General features: G+C 45.9%; 1 protein-coding gene across 1 annotated transcript in view; it reads right to left on the reverse strand.

Annotated features, from left to right (window-relative positions):
- Positions 1-17,493, reverse strand: part of KIF6 (kinesin family member 6) — a 375,439-nt gene that overhangs the window by 5,484 nt on the left and 352,462 nt on the right. The window contains exons 19-21 of the mRNA XM_055329543.1: positions 15,293-15,390; positions 3,720-3,809; positions 2,057-2,163 (exon numbers count right to left, since the gene is read on the reverse strand). Of these exons, the coding sequence (XP_055185518.1) occupies positions 2,057-2,163; positions 3,720-3,809; positions 15,293-15,390 (295 nt within the window). The remainder of the gene's footprint in view (positions 1-2,056; positions 2,164-3,719; positions 3,810-15,292; positions 15,391-17,493) is intronic.

A 17,493-nucleotide genomic window follows, 5' to 3' on the forward strand; every position in this document is an offset into this window, starting at 1 on the left:
GGGCTTCTACACAGGACATGGTTCTATACACCCCTCGGACCTTCTGCGGAGCTCCAGACTCATGTTCAGGGGCCCAGTGATCTCCTTTGGGGTCTCCAAGGGCTTCTGCAACATCAGATGGGCCCACTGGCACTCTGAATTCCCTCAGCAAATTCCCTCTTGTGTCCCCCCCTCCCTGCCTTTCTGCCCATGGCATCCGCATCCTATTAGCAGCTCAGAGCAGGTGCCAACGAGCCCTCCTAGCTCTCCTCTCCCTCACGACTCACTAGGGCCAGGCTCCCCTCGCCCTCACCTGGACCTCCCCAGGAGCAGGATAACTGCTGTTCCTGGGCTTCACAGCCTCTGCTGTGTGCAATGGCCAGAGTGAGCTTGCCAAAGCCTGTCAGACCAGCTCACACCATGGCTTCAATTCTCCAGTGGGTTCCACTGCACCTGGAATAGAAGCTGAGCTCCTTACTCCCTCCCACAAGGCCTTTTGAGCTGGCTCCTGCCCCTTGCTCAGCCCTTCAGTGACTCTGGCCCCCTTCCCTCCCTCTAGGACTGTTCATTTTCTTCTCCTTTTGCATGGAACCCTTGCTCACAGGACACTGTGTGTCCGCTCTATTCTTATTATTTAGCTACTAGTTCAAAGCTCTGCTCTCCAGAGAGCTCCCCACCCCAGCTAGCTCTACCCCGCTGCTCTCTACAATGTTACAGATTTTCGCATTTCCTAGTGCTTACCAGCGCCTCAAGTGATCTTAAGTGTTTGTCGGTGACTTCATTGTCTGTCTCTTCCCTACCTCCAGGACATCATGGCCTTGACTCCGTCTTGCTCATGGTTATGGCCCCAGCACTGATACAGTGCCTGGCATACAGAAGGTGCCCAATAAATAATAGTGTTTGCTAACAGATTGGCTGTTTAGTACTATTCAGTGTCTGATATGTATCATTAGAGGATTTGGGGGTCATGAAGTCTTGGAGATCACAGAATATGAATGTAATTTTTTCTTTTCTTTTTTAAACAAGGAAATTGAGGAGAGAAGGCAAGGTATGGTGGCAGTTGGTGGCAGAAGCTGAACTATCTCAGAGAGACGCGACAGTGGTGCTGATCCCAGTGGTGGAGAGAGAACAGTGGGCAGGTTGGTGTCTCAGCAAGGGTCCCTGCTTGGTGAGGATGACGTGGCAAGGACACCCTTTGCTTGAGATGGCCCATCCATGTGCAAACCTCCTCGTGTCTAAACTGCAGAGTTGGACGTGAAACTGGATGGGGGTCTCTTGGGGCAGGTGTCAATCATTAGGGGATCCAAGTCCTCCATTTCGGCCATTAGGATGTTGACACGGGAAAGCAATGCTCAGCCCATCTGGTAGCCTTTGGCTTACTGGGACGAGGTTAAAAGTAGGGCCGGGGTAAAGGTCCTGGGTCTCATCCCTGTGGGTCTCTGGGCAGATAGGAGTCAGGAGAAGAGAAGGCCTATCCATAGCTGGGGGGCAGCTGCCGAGAGGAAGATGGGGTGGGGAGTGAGTGACAAAGGCCAGGAAGGGCCTTTTCTTTCTCTTCCTGCCACACCACAAGAATTTCTTCTTTAACTGTGAATGGGCCCTTCAGGCCTGAGCCTTTAAATGGTGTCTACATCTATAGCTCATTGGTAAGAACCAGGGTCCAATCAGAGAGTGGTATTTCTAGCCAGGGACTCAAGCCACCAAACCTTCACTCAGCTCCTTCCTGTATGGAGAAGGCTGAGAGGATGAGAACTGGCTTTGGGGACAGAGAACACAAGGAGGTGAGGATCTGCAAGATGGAGGGAGGGTTTCCCAAGCAGGGCGGCAGCTCCCTGGGCCTGCTGCCCCTTGGGCCTCTCTTGGTGTTTGTGATGCTGCCTCCTGGAGCCTTTTCCAGGGGGAAGCAGAGGCCAGGCACATGTGAAGTGACCACAAGTCAGTTCTGTGGTCCCAGGAAGATGCAGGAAGCTTCCTACCTCCTTCTCAGCTCACTTCTTGCTCTGGCCTTTTCCCTCCTGCCCCCAAGGGTTGGTGAGTGGAGTGGGGTGACCTGTGGTCCTGGAGGAGGTGCACTTACATTTCTTCTGCAGAATGCTCTGTCTGGCCTTGATGAATGCCAGGATGTCAGAGTCCGTCTGGCTGTCCCCGGTGAGAGGGACGGATGATGCTGGCCTCTCAGGGACACTGAGGACAACCACATGTCACACATCACTACTGCACTTGGGCTCCATGCTTACCTTTCCCAAGTGCTTCCCATGTTCAGCGACCAGATCTCACCCAGGAGGCTGTGGGACCACTGTCTGCCTCCTCACCCCTCTACCAGGTCTGGGCAGAAGCCATAGCAATCCTTTCACATGCAAACGCATCATGCCTCCCCCTGCACCCCATCTTAATCCTGTTAGTGGCTTCTCACATCCTTCTTGGAATGGAACTCACTCAGACTCTCCTCCTGTGTGATCTGCCGCCCTGCCCCCCCCCCCGCCCCCCCTACTGTGCTCTGGCCTCTCTGCCATTCTGTTATTCTGTTACTCAATAACATGAGTCCCTTCTGCCCTCAGGGCCTTTGCTTTGGCTGTGTCCTTTCCCTGGACTGCTCTCCTCCAGGACCTTTGCATGGTTGGATGTGCTTCGTCTCAGCACTTTTGCTGTCCTCCCCCAGTCCCCACCCCACCTTACCTAAAGCAAGCCCATTCCACCTGGGGCCTGTCTCCTTCAACACCTGACTTGGAGGACACATCCTTTAGGACATCTGCCTTGTGTGGCCCCATCACCTACCATAGCTTAGCTGCTTGCTCTCGGGGCAGATAACCATTCTCTCCTCTCTTCGTAAAAACATGATAGTTAGCTGAGTACATTGCCATGGCAATATAGAAAAAAATACACTACATTTCCCAGCCTCCTTTGCAGCTATGTGCAGTCAGGTGACCAGGTTCCAGCCAATGAAACTTGGAAATCCCACAAAGAAGAAGTGTGGGATTTCCAAGAAATTCCCTTAAAAAAGGAAGAATGTATGTGCCTTTCTCCTTCCTCTTTTGCCATCCAATATATGCCCTCCTGGAGAACATTCAAAGCAGTGCCCTCCCAGCTTTCCAGGCCTCTGCTTCATACAGTCACTCCACACAGCAGATGACAGTACCCACTGTCTTAGAAGACAGTGAGGACAGTACATAATAAAGGGCTGTTCATCATCACAAGTAATTGTGTTGGCATCCAGCTGAAACCCTTGAGAAGTGCTCTGGCAGGACTGTGCCGGGCTCTTCTCTCTGTCTGAACTTGGAGTCGGCCTTGGCTGGACCTCAGCCGGTGATGGCTTGGGAGGTGAGTAGAGTCTTGCTGGGGGAAGAAAGGTGCTCAAGAGTTCTAGTCAGAGGGCACAGGAGCACTGCTGGGGAGAGGCCTTATCGGCTTTGCTCTGTGACCCGCACATACAGCCTGTTATTCTGTTACTCAATAACATGAATCCCTTCTGGCCTCAGGGCCTTTGCTTTGGCTTGTCCTTCCCCTAGACTGCTCTCCTCCAAGACTTTTGCTTTTCTCAGAGGGAGAAAACTATGCAGCTTTGGGACTCAGCACCTGTGAGAGACTGCAGGGATTTGCTGGGGTGCCAGGGTGGAGGCCCGCCCTGAGCTCTGTCTGTGCAGCAACCAGGCAAGGGGCTACTGAGGATGTGGGGTAAGAGAACCGCCCCATCCCACCCATGGTGGGGGCCGTCAGGGGCATCAGAGGGAGGAGAGACAGACCTGCTTTCCAGGGAGGTGCTGGTGATGTTGTGTTCCTGGCTGTGTGGGATGGGGGAAGACGAGGGCAAGATTTTCCTGCCATTCACATTGCTGCAAAAGAAAAACGACAAAAGGAAAAGGTATGGGAGGAGATTTACCGGAAAGGAATGTAGGTGCATGTTTAGGAGCTGTACGGATTGAATGTTCGTGTCCTCCCAAATTCATATGCCACAGTCCTAACAACCAAGGCAATGGTGTGAGGAGGTGAAGCTTTTGGGAAGTAGTTAGGTTTTGTTGAGGTCATGAGGGTGGGACCCCCATGAGGGGATTGGTGCCCTTATGAGAAGAGGAAGAGAGCTCTTTCTCTCTCTACTACATGAGGACACAGTGAGAACACGGCCTTCTGCAAGCCAAGAAGAGGGTCCTTTCCAGCAACTGATTTTGTTGGACCTTGATCTGGGAATTCCAGCCTCCAGAACTATGAGAAATAAATAAGTTCCTATTATTTAAGCCACCTAGTCTGTGGCACTTGGTTACGGCAGCCTGAGCTGATCACAACAGGAGCCAGGAATCCTTTGTCAATGGACAGTGTCATGGGGAGCTCATGGGTGGCTCACACAATGGGAATTTGCCTCTCACAGAGGCTGGGGGTCTGAGATCAGGGTACGGCATGGTCATGTTCTCACATCGGTCCTCTTCCAGTCCTCTTCTGGCAGCCTGACACATTCTCCTTGGGTTCTCATAAGATGGAAAGAGAGTGAGCTAGCTCTCTGCCTCTTCTGACAGAGGCACCGGTTCCCTTCTTGAGGGCTCCACCCTTGTGACTTAAAGACCCGCCTCCCATTACCATCACATCTGGGATTAGGCTTCAACAAATGAATTTTTAGAGGATGCATTCTACCCCTACCACCTCCTGGCAAATTCATGTCCTTCTCATTGTGCAAAATACATGCCTTCCATCTCACCAACCCCCAAAGCCTTAATGCGCCTGAGCATCAACTCTAAAGTCCAAAGTCCCATCTAAATAGAATATAGGTGAGACTGGAAGTCGAATCACCCTGAGGTGGAATTTCTCACCAGTGGTGAACCTGGGAAACCAGACAAGTTATGTGCTTCCAAAATAAAATGTTGGACGGGCATAGGCTAAACATTCCCATTTCACAAGAGAGAAAGGGGAAAGAAGGAAGGAATGATGGGTTCTAAGCAGGTCTAAAACCTAGCAGTGCAAACTCTGTGAGATCTTAAAGCTTGAAAATAATCCTCTCTGGTCCAATGTTCTGCCCACTGGACTCACTGGAGTGATGGTCCTGTCTTCTGGACCCACTGAGTAAAGGGCCTGCTGGGCTCTGTAGGGCCGGGGTCATGCCCTCATGGTTCTGCAGGGAGACCTTGCCCCTACAGCTTTGGGTAGACGTTGTCTGGTTTGTTGAAAGCAGGGCAATTCCCTCCACTTTTGAACTGGAGGAGGCAGCCGGTATCATCTCCCAGTTGCCTTCCAGGTCATTCGTCCCTTAACTTGTAAAAACAGCGCATGTCCACAGAATAGCTGCCATTTACAGACACTGTCTACTCCCCAGGTCCTGGAAAGTGCTCTGCAAACATCATGCCATTTGCTCCTGTCAATAGCCTCATTATCTTCATTACAAAGGTGAGGAAATGGAGGCATAGGAAGGGTAAAGAAATTCTACAAGTTACCAGCTGGCTAGTGACGGAACCTGAATCTGCCCCACGACTCTGGGAGGCGTCAGGATCCATGCTCTCAGCCATAATGCTTTATCCGCCAGATTTGGCTCTGTGGTGTTCCGAGGAAGCATGTGCTGGGGATGCGCTGACCAGCTCCTTCTCCCAAGTGGCCAGTCGGACCCAACAGCTCAGGCAGGAGAGGGTTTGCCCATTAACCACCTTGCCTTGGATTCTTGGTTGCAAACAGCAGAACCTGACACTGCCCCTTGGGGAGTAAAGAGGCGAAAGCAGCCCCAGGATGCCAGTGATGTGATGGGATTCTCTCTCTTGCTTTGTGATGGTCCTGCCTAGATGCCATATCAGAGCTGGAAGAGACCTAAAAAGTCACCTGGTCAGAGCCCTCCTTAACAGATGGGGACATTGTGGGGACACCCCACGGCTGCGAAGTGGGCTAGGGTTAGATGGGGGCACTGGCTTTGCCTAGCCTGCAGCATCAGTCCAAGGCCCTCCACAGGCCGGACAACCTGCTGCCTCACCCATGAGTGCAGCCCCTTGCCCTGCTCCAGCCCTTTGCCTTCTCCCATCTCAGCTAGCCACAGGGCCTTTTTCCCTGGGTTGGCCTCCACAGGTTTGAGACTGTGGCTCAAACAAACAGGAAAGGAAATCAGAGCCTGGGAATCCCCCCCCCCGCCCCGCCTATTTCCCTGTACCCCAGAGACTCCATGGGGGTGGTGGGTGGTCTGGGGAGAGAAGCATCTGTGCTGTCTGGTCGGGGTGCTATAGAATTAGAAGCAGCCACAAGGTGGCAGGCGCTGCATGCTTTTCTTTGGAGAACAGTGACCAAGGATCAGGGCTCCTTCTGAGTGGTCCTGGGGCAGACTTCCATTCTGCAGGTGCTTTAATTACATTGCATCAAAGTCAGTTTGCAAACTGTAGCAGGTCTTGCAAGATCAGGTCACTGGCACTCAAATGGCTCATTAACTCAGTGGATTCCCAGTGGGTTCCCTGTGGATCTTTGTCTAAGATTCCAGTAAGCATCCACAGGTACAAACTGTTGAGGGTTGGTAGTAGGTGGAAGAGGGGTAGAGGTGGATGTGGGCAGGGCAGAAAGGTGTTGTGATCACACCATGGAAAGATGGGGGTATCTGGCACCCTCAGCAGTGGCCCAGATGCCCAACATGTTGCCACGACCATGCAGGAGGATTGCACAATGTGAAGGCTTGGGGCTCCTGAGGGAAATGATTCCTCCTCCAGTCTCAAAGCTGCTCAAGTGTCCCTGGATTTCACAGCTCAGTTTCTGAACCCTCAGGGGTCACACCACAAATTACTTTTGTCTTCTTTCCTGACCAACCAGCCTTTCACACTGCATTCATTTCTCTCATGTTGACATTCCTTCTGGAGAAAGAATACACCAGCCATCAGAATTAACTATCTTTTTCTTAATAAGGATTAATAAGTAGTATTAATAATTGGCCTCCTGGGTTGCCAGTCAGAGTGTCATGATGAATTTAGTGTGATCAGCCCGCAGGCTCTGGGCATCCCTGAGGAAGTGATGAGATCAGATTTCTTTCAGAACCTGAGGAGCAGAGGACCAGCCCCAGGCCTGCAGTGAGTCCATCTGGAGCAGCCACTCTGGAGCTCGGGTGGAAACAGCCAGCAGACTGTGGCTCTCTCACCCCAGCAGCTCTTCAATGGCACTAGCACGTTTACCTGCTCATGCAACAATAGTGTCAGAGGGACCTTGATGCATCTTAAAGACAAGATGAGGAAATCCACAAGGGGGAGCTGCCTTGCCTGAGAACCTGCTGCTTGAAAGAACTATAATGAGTTGTTTTAGACATCTTTGTGAAAGTATAAACTGAGGATACTCCTTGCAGGTAACCAATAGCGAACTGATGCACACTTCTGAAACCCAGTGCTTGGAGCTGCAGGGTTAAGGGTTTCTTGGCAAGCACATCAGGAATCATCTTCAATTGGGATGTCTAAGGAATATCCAGGAATGCCGAGGCTCTACTTTTAACACAGGTGGGTGCTGGGAGGGGAGCATGATTCTTACAGTGGTTCCCCAAGAAGATTCTAGGAGGCCCTGCACAGTGGCTGGTTCTTTTTTTTTTTTTTCATATTGTATTGTAAAACATTTAATTCTGTTAAAAATATTTAAAAAGCTTATAATAAATATGGCATTTGTGTCTTTTTATTCATGTTCCATCTCTGCTGTATTGTACTTTTTTTTAATAAATTAATTTTTTATTGGTGTTCAATTTACCAACATACAGAATAACACCCAGTGCTCATCCCGTCAAGTGTCCCCCTCAGTGCCCGTCACCCACTCACCCCCACCCCCCGCCCTCCTCCCCTTCCACCACCCCTAGTTCGCTTCCCAGAGTTAGAAGTCTTTATGTTCTGTCTCCCTTTCTGATATTTCCCACACATTTCTTCTCCCTTCCCTTCTATTCCCTTTCACTATTATTTATATTCCCCAAATGAATGAGAACATACACTGTTTGTCCTTCTCCGATTGACTCACTTCACTCAGCATAATACCCTCCAGTTCCATCCACGTTGAAGCAAATGGTGGGTATTTGTCGTTTCTAATGGCTGAGTAATATTCCATTGTATACATAGACCACATCTTCTTTATCCATTCATCTTTCGATGGGCACCGAGGCTCCTTCCACAGTTTGGCTATTGTGGACATGGCTGCTAGAAACATCGGGGTGCAGGTGTCCCGGCGTTTCATTGCATCTGAATCTTTGGGGTAAATCCCCAACAGTGCAATTGCTGGGTCGTAGGGCAGGTCTATTTTTAACTCTTTGAGGAACCTCCACACAGTTTTCCAGAGTGGCTGCACCATTTCACATTCCCACCAACAGTGTAAGAGGGTTCCCTTTTCTCCGCATCCTCTCCAACATTTGTGGTTTCCTGCCTTGTTAATTTTCCCCATTCTGACTGGTGTGAGGTGGTATCTCATTGTGGTTTTGATTTGTATTTCCCTGCTGGCAACTGATGCAGAGCATTTTCTCATGTGCATGTTGGCCATGTCTATGTCTTCCTCTGTGAGATTTCTCTTCATGTCTTTTGCCCATTTCATGATTGGATTGTTTGTTTCTTTGGTGTTGAGTTTAATGAGTTCTTTATAGATTTTGGAAACTAGCCCTTTATCTGATACGTCATTTGCAAATATCTTCTCCCATTCTGTAAGTTGTCTTTGAGTTTTGTGGACTGTATCCTTTGCTGTGCAAAAGCTTCTTATCTTGATGAAGTCCCAATAGTTCATTTTTGCTTTTGTTTCTTTTGCTTTCGTGGATGTATCTTGCAAGAAGTTACTGTGGCCGAGTTCAAAAAGGGTGTTGCCTGTGTTCTCCTCTAGGATTTTGATGGAATCTTGTCTCACATTTGGATCTTTCATCCATTTTGAGTTTATCTTTGTGTATGGTGCAAGAGAGTGGTCTAGTTTCATTCTTCTGCATGTGGATGTCCAATTTTCCCAGCACCATTTATTGAAGAGACTGTCTTTCTTCCAGTGGATCGTCTTTCCTCCTTTGTCGAATATTAGTTGACCATAAAGTTCAGGGTCCACTTCCGGGTTCTCTATTCTGTTCCATTGATCTATGTGTCTGTTTTTGTGCCAGTACCACACTGTCTTGATGACCACAGCTTTGTAGTACAACCTGAAATCTGGCATTGTGATGCCCCCAGATATGGTTTTCTTTTTTAAAATTCCCCTGGCTATTCGGGGTCTTTTCTGATTCCACACAAATCTTAAAATAATTTGTTCTAAGTCTCTGAAGAAAGTCCATGGTATTTTGATAGGGATTGCATTGAACGTGTAAATTGCCCTGGGTAACATTGACATTTTCACAATATTAATTCTGCCAATCCATGAGCATGGACTATTTTTCCATCTCTTTGTGTCTTCCTCAATTTCTTTCAGAAGTGTTCTATAGTTTTTAGGGTATAGATCCTTTACCTCTTTGGTTAGGTTTATTCCTAGGTATCTTATGCTTTTGGGTGCAATTGTAAATAGGATTGACTCCTTAATTTCTCTTTCTTCAGTCTCATTGTTAGTGTATAGAAATGCCATTGATTTCTGGGCATTGATTTTGTATCCTGCCACGGTACCAAATTGCTGTATGAGTTCTAGCAATCTTGGAGTGGAGGCTTTTGGGTTTTCTATGTAGAGTATCATGTCATCGGCGAAGAGGGAGAGTTTGACTTCTTCTTTGCCAATTTGAATGCCTTTAATGTCTTTTTGTTGTCTGATTGCTGAGGCTAGGACTTCCAGTACTATGTTGAATAGCAGTGGTGAGAGTGGACATCCCTGTCTTGTTCCCTGAGGAAAGCCTTTCCCCTGATCTTAGGGGAAAGGCTCCCAGTGCTTCCCCATTGAGAATGATATTTGCTGTGGGCTTTTTGTAGATGGCTTTTAAGATGTCGATGAAAGTTCCCTCTATCCCTACACTCTGAAGAGTTTTGATCAGGAATGGATGCTGTATTTTGTCAAATGCTTTCTCTGCATCTAATGAGAGGATCATGTGGTTCTTGGTTTTTCTCTTGCTGGTATGATGAATCACATTGATTGTTTTACGAGTGTTGAACCACAGTGGCTGGTTCTTAGGCCTTTTCTATGGTGGACACTCTCTCATAGAAGCTGGCAGGCTAATGCTGGTGGCACAGGGGACAGATGGACAAGCAATACAGAGAGGCAGTCTTGGCTGATAGAGAGCATGGAGGAGGGTCAAGAAGACAAATAAAGAAGAGGGTGAAAGGGAATGTAAGGTGGGGATAAAGATGAGCAGAGCCAGAAGGTGGAAGAAAGGGATGGGGAAGAATGGAGCGCAGGAGTGAAGCAGAGAGAGGAGAGGAGGCAGGGAGTGGGCAGTGGGGAGAGAAATGGGAAGAAAGGAAGTACCACCACTCAGCTTGGAGTCTGAAGTTCAGGATTAAGCTGTAGCTCTCCACAAAATCAACTATGGAGAAATATCCCTTTTCTTGGGACACTTGAGTGGCTCAGTGGTTAAGTGTCTGCCTTCTCCTCAGGTCATGATCTAAGGGTCCTGAGATTGAGTCCTGCATCAGGCTCCCTGCAGAGAACCTGCTTCTCCCTCTGCCTGTGTCTTTGCCTCTCTCTCTCTGTGTGTCTCGTGAGTAAATAAATAAAATCTAAAAAAAAAAAAAAATCCCTTTCCTTTTCCAGGACTCAGTTAGTTAAATGAGGAGATTGAATTCAGGGTTTCTCAAGAGGAGTGGTGGCAGCCAATAGCAGGAAGTTCTGGTTTTCCAATCAGAGGTTGGCTTTGTAAGCAAGTGTAGGTGTATTTTCTGAAAATCCTGGCACAGTTGTATGAAATAGCACAAAATATGGGCTGGAAAATGCCACTTCCTACTAAAGCAACAGAATAGACATGTGTCCCTCAAGGGCAGTCATTGATGTGAAGAGTGAGCACAGTAGCTGGACACTGAGAGACCTGAGTTCCAATCCTGCCTAGCCACTGATTAGCTGGGAGACCCCCAGCAAGCAGATTGAATTCTCAGAGCCTAAGTGTTCTCATCTGTAAAACGGGGATGATGATGATGATGATGATATATATATATATATATATATATATATATATATATATATATGGCACATTTGCTCAGTGCTTGGCCTACAAGGCCCTCGAGAAATGACAGGGTACTATTACTGTAAGAGAAGAGAGCTAATGCTATCTCCTTGGGGAATTTAAGGACACCAACAAATAATCCTCAATGCCGGGTATTGGCAGAGAATGTCTGAGAAGCTATGATGTGTCCATCCTGCCTCACCCCTGCTAGAGTCTTGTGAGTTCTTTTCTGCTAGCGTTATAAAGCATGTGGTAGGTGATTTCTTTGTCAGAGGTGAAGCCCCTACTCTTCTCCCTTTCTCTAGTAGGGACCTTTTCCTCTTACCTATTAGAAACTTTCTGACTATAATTCTGGGTATCCAAACTGCTGCATGGAGGGAATTTAGGGGTGCCAACTGCTCACAGTTGAAGTGTCTTAGCAAACACTGTTCAGGACGCTTGGTTAGCTCTGCCAAGAGTTAGAGTCCAACCAGAGCACTGGCTGCCACTGGACATGAACAGCACTCCAAGGCCTATCTGGGCTATCTCCCCAATGGCCCTCTTGCCAGCAGTCATCAAAGGGGCCTGGGCTAGAGCTCTGGGAGCAAGATTTTGAGAAAAGCTCTGATGGCTGATCTGATACACACCTTTGAAATTCAGGGTTCTGAACTTCACTTGGCAGGCTTAGTCTATTCTATCTTATAGCCCTGGAATGTGTGTACTGGGCCTTGACACATACACACAAACACACACACATGCATGTAAATGCATACCCACACATGCATGCACACAATGTATTATCTTTGAAACAAAAGAAAACTTATGAATGGAGCTTCCTATTTGCTGGGCAGGATATTTCTACCAGTAAGGATCTCTGCAAGAGATCTAGAAAAGAGGCTGAGGAAATAATCAGGGGCTCTGAGACTCATAATTGGGAGGAAAACGTATGGTTGTGTGGGACACATGAGAGGCTCAGGACTGAGCCAGAGCAATGACCAGGGAAAGCCCTGTGCTTTTGGCTCAGCCATTTAAACATGTTCTGTGTAGTCCAAGAGTTTCAGAGGGAAGCAGGCAGCTAGCTATACAAGGGTTGCAAACTCAAGTGTTCCAGAGGTTGGCAGGTACCTGAGTCAATGCACAGAGAGGACCAGTGTAGGACACTAAGGCTAAGCTACCTGTATTGTCGTAGAGCAAGTCTACTTACACTGCCTTTTTAAAGAATTTAAATCGATAGACCATTTTTTTTTTTGAGAATTTTTAGGTTTACGGAGAATTGAGTAGATGGTATGGAGAGTTTCCATACAACTCCCCTCTCCCACCTTGTAGTTTCCCCCATTATTAGCATCTTGCATTAGTGTTGTACATTTGTTACAACTGATGAATCAATATAGATACATTATTGTTAACTGAAAGTCCATAGTTTATCTAGCAGTTCACTCTTTCTGTTGTACAGTTCTAGGAAATTTTAACAAATGCACAATATCATATGCCCATCATTACGTATCATACAGAATAGTTTCACTGCCTTAAAAATCCCCAGTGTTCCCCCATTCATCCTTGCCACCCCTCCTCTCTCACCCTGGCAATCACTAGTCCTTCTACTGACTCCATAGTTTTGCCCTTTCTAGAATGTCATGTTGGAATCACACACTATGTAGCCTTGTTGGATTGGCTTCTTTCACTTAGTAATATGAATTTAAGCTTCCTCTATGTCTTTTTATGGCTCAGTACCTCATTTCTTTTTAGCACTGCAGAATAGTTCATTGTCTGGATGTACCACAGTTGGTTTATCCATTTACCTTTTGAAGGATATCTTGGTTGCTTCCAGTTTAGGGCAATTATGAATAAAGCTGCTATAAACATCCATGCATAGGTTTTTGTAAGGAAGTAAGTTTTTAACTCATTTGGGTAAATGCTAAGGAGCATGACCTTTGAATTCTCTGGTAAGAATATGTTTAGGTGAGTAAGAAACCATCAAATTGTTTTCCCAAGGGATCATACCACTTTGCATCCCCACTAGCAAAGACTGAGAGTTCCCATAGATCCACAGCCTCACCAGCATTCATTGATGTCAGTGTTTTTGGATTTTAGCCAGTCCAGTAGATGGGTAGTGGTGTTTCATCGTTGCTTTAATGTGCAATTCCCTAATGACACATGATATTGAGCATTTTGTCATACACCTACATCTGTAAATCATATTGGGTGAGGTGGCTGTTTCAGATCTTTTGTCCATTTTTAAATTGGGCTGTTTTCCTTATTTTTTGAATTTTAAGTTTTTGTCTATTTTGGATACAAGTCCTTTATCAGATATATGTTTTGAAAATATCTTCTCCATTCTGTGGCTCACCTTTTCCTTTTCTTATCAGTGTCTTTTGCAGAGCGGTGTTTTAAGTTTTAATAAAGTCCAGCTTTTTTTTTCTTTTATGGATCTACCCTGCCTTTTAAAACTCCAGGCTAACTAAACAGAACATACTTTGCCAGCTGCAGACTCTGGACTTAGGGGCTCAGATAGAAGGTGTTTCCTAAAACTAGAACACAAGTGGAAGTGCTGGCACTGAGGGCCATGATGGGGGATGTGCTGAGGTCCAGGGAGAATGTCGATCAAGTGGTGGAGGGCTAACTGGCTGGCCTTTATTATTTTATTTTATTTTATTTTATTTTATTTTATTTTATTTTATTTTATTTTATATTTTATTTTTTAAAGAGATGATAGCATAATGTATAGACTTGTGGAATTACTACACTGTATACCTGAACTAATATAACAACGTGTGTTAACTATGCTTAAAAACACCAACAAAAGAATAGTTTTAGGTTTACAGAAAAAGTTGCAAAGGTAGTACAAAGGGTTACCATGTACCTCATACCCAGTTTCCCTTATTATTCAATCTTACATTGGTAGAGTATATTTGTTGCAACTAATGAAACAATACCGATACATTATTATTAATTAAAATCCATACTTTGTTTGAATTTTATTAGTTTTTACCTAATGTGTTTTTTTTCTGACCTAGGATCCTATCCAGGCTAGCACATTATATTTTGTTGTCAAGTCTCCTTAGGCTCCTCTTGTCCGTGACAGGTTTTTTTTTTTTTTTTACATTTTTCTTGTTTTTGATGGCCTTGATAGTGTTGAGGAGTACTGGTCAGGTATTGTGTAGGATGTCTCCCAGTTGGGACTTATATGATGTTTTCCTGATGATTGGACTGAGGTTATAGGATTTTGAGATCATAGAGGTTGAGTACCTGGGTGGCTCAATCAGTTAAGCATCTGCCTTCGGCTTAGGTCATGATCTCAGGATCCTGGGATTGAGCCCTGCATCAGGCTCCTTGCTCAGGAGGGAGACTGCTTCTCCTTTTCCCTCTGTCCCTCTCCCCAGTCATTCTCTCTCTCAAATAAATAAAATCTTAAAAAAAAAAAAAGACCATAGAGGTCATGTGCCATTCTCATAACATCACATTAAGGGGACTGTCTGGCACAACCTCCCCCCTCTCCACCACTACTACCTCTTTATAAGAGCTCTCTTTCACATTTTCCAACTTGAGAGTTTAGCTCCTATTCAAACCCGGTCAAAAGATTGCTCCTTGGTGGCAGAGGCCAATGTCCCCCTTATGCTACCTTGGCCTCTGTCCTCACAGTAGTAGATCTCTTTGGGGGATGGAGGATGGCCGAGGCATGCTTCTTTGGCTTTACCACCTGAGTTGTTCGGTTGGAAAGATAATAACGTGGATGGCATAGAAGGAACCTGTCTTCTGAAGGTGGTGTGGGCATGGGGGAAGTGGAGTCCCTTCTGGATCATGCCAGTATTCAAGGAAACTGGCTCTGGACTGCCCTTAATGTGGAGGCCGTCCTCATAGGAGGCTGCCCACATCTATCCTGAATCTGTTCTAGGACCAAGTCTTTGATCAGAGCTCCTCTGTGTCCTGGTAGGCCTACCACGCCCTGATCTATCACCAACATCCCCCCTCTGTCCAGTTCCCCTTCTCTCTCCCATGCTACTCTCCCTTCCACCTACTGCCAACCCTTTCTTCCTACGCAGGGGGCAGGACCATGGCTTAAGCCATGGCTAAGCCACTTGGCTCTTGGTGCCACAGCAGTAGGTCCGCTGGCAGTCAGAGCCAGGAGAAAAAGGACTAGGAGATGTGCCCAACAACCATTGCTCAAACACACCTGAAAGCCACTGGCTTGATTATCTACAGCTAATGTAACAGTACAAGTAATTCATCTTCCTGGATCCAGTGGCCCATAGAGACACATTTAGAGTAGCAAGAGGAGAGGTAGGGAAACTTTTCTGCACCCTCACCCTGTTAGCAGAGTTCTCTCCTTACCTTTTGTTAAAGAGAGGCTGAGATGTTTCCTGCTGGAACTCAGGCGTTTGGGGAAAGGGCTTCACATGACTGAGTGAATTCACTGCTGGAGAATTTACCTGTTGGACCAAGAAGGAGTTTCACAGTGTTACCTCAAATCTACTGACATGGGAAAATGTCCTTGATGTAGTTCTTAAGGTGAAAAAGCTAGCCCTGGAAGTTGTTATATACAACGTGTGGGAGAAAAATTAATCTAGACATTATGATGACTGACTATAATGATGGGCATCAAAATATTCTCCTTGGATGGTAGGATTATGGATCATGTTTGATTTATCCTTTGTCCTTTTCTGTGCTAGAAATTTCTCTATTTTAAAGACAGATTGAGCCTCTATGGCTTATTTGTAGTGGGGAAAAAGTGTTTAAAATGCAGTCTGACAATTCTCCCGGAGTCCTCTCCGATTTTGCCTCCCCTTGTCCTAAAGAGATGCTACTGGAGGTAGTAGAAATCCACTGAGCACTTCAGGTAGAGGAATAGCTCCACCGTGGTGCCCTAGCAGCCTTGCCCGTCTCCACACAGGCCTCAATTGCAGCTTCTCTGAGTCTTGGCAGAAGGCCCTATGATTCTCTCAGAATGTGAATAGCTGCTCCAAGGCTGTTTCCCACTTGCCTTCCTATCTCCCCAGGAGGTGATCATGGGACAGTTTCTTATCACCTCCTATGTTCTGATGAAGTTCAAGGCTTTATGACTTGCTCTACTCAGGGTACATTAGCAGGCTAGAAAACTGCCTAGTGGCAGCCTGGAATTCACTTCTCAACAACAGGGTGCCCCATCATCCCTACTGCAGTCATCTGGTCTGTTTTGTTTCAATGACATCCTGTGGGGCAGAGGACACATGGAGCTGACATCTTTGGCTACTCTAGTTTTCACTGTCTATATGAGCAATACACTGCTCAAATCCAGCAGCCTTGCCTTGACTCTTCCTATGTCACTCACACAGGATGAGTCTCATCATCTACTGTTTGGTGGCTAAACTCCCTTGGGCACCAGCAGGGGCTGATGGCCTCATCACAAAGGGTTCTTCACGGGAGAACAGATAGAACCCAGAGGTCCTGGGACCATGGAAGGGAACCAATGACATTTTTAATTTTCCTAATTCCTCCCTGAAATTTAGCATTTCTTTCAACAATACAGCGTAGACAACAAACGATAGCAGTATATGTAATATCTTTGTCACCATTTAGAAATCACAGATATTTTCATGTCATATTACATTGTTGCAGAAACCCTGAAATACTGTGCTCACCATCACTTTGAAATTATGTTAAATATTGGGCTCACTCTTTGGGTCTTATCAATACATCTGTAAAGTGTTATACATATTATTATACCATAACTTTGCTTTAAAAATATTTTGATGACTTTATTTCTGTTTTATTGGTCTTATTGGTTCTGTCTTTGTCATCTCGTGTATTAAATTTTATCCAAAGATTTTTCTCTATTATCTGGTAACATGGCTACTTGGTAACGTACTGGTTATTGCTTGGCTGTGTGTCATTGGCCAAATAACTTCTTGGGCTCTCAATTTCCTTGTCTTTAAAATAGAGGGATCAGCTGTGCCTCTCTGAGGGTTCTGCTAGTCACACCAATGATATTATAATACGTATCTCATCACTTCCATTATGCCACAGCTGAGGAGTTACCAGAGGAAAATTTGAACCAGGGTTTGTATTATGCTTCTTAACAAGTCATTTTAGCCTTCATAATATGATAGAGAACTTCCAGGAATCTGTCTAGCAAATACACAAGCATTTATCTACAAATATGTTTCCAGTGCAAAACTAGAAGCAACCTAGACGTTAAACACAATAGAAGATTAGGCAGATTAAAATAAATTCATATGATGGACGAGTGACAGCCATTAGAATGATGTAGAACAATAACATGGAAGGGTAGTCATGTGATTCAGTGAGGCCCAAAAACAAAAGCCGTTTGTGGTACTTGAAGACTGATATGATTCTATTTTTATAAAAACAATGGAAATATATGCATAGGACAAAAAGATAAAATTATATGACCAACATGATAATGTTGGTTATCCTTAAATGGTCAGGTTATGGTGATTTTTACATCTTTGTGTTTTTCTCTATTTTCCAAAATTTCTATAACTTATATAAATATATAGTTATGTATACATACACATGTATACACACACACACAC

Source organism: Nyctereutes procyonoides, unplaced genomic scaffold (genome assembly GCF_905146905.1).
Source record: "Nyctereutes procyonoides isolate TBG_1078 unplaced genomic scaffold, NYPRO_anot_genome, whole genome shotgun sequence".
In the NCBI taxonomy this organism is placed as follows: Eukaryota; Metazoa; Chordata; class Mammalia; order Carnivora; family Canidae; genus Nyctereutes; species Nyctereutes procyonoides.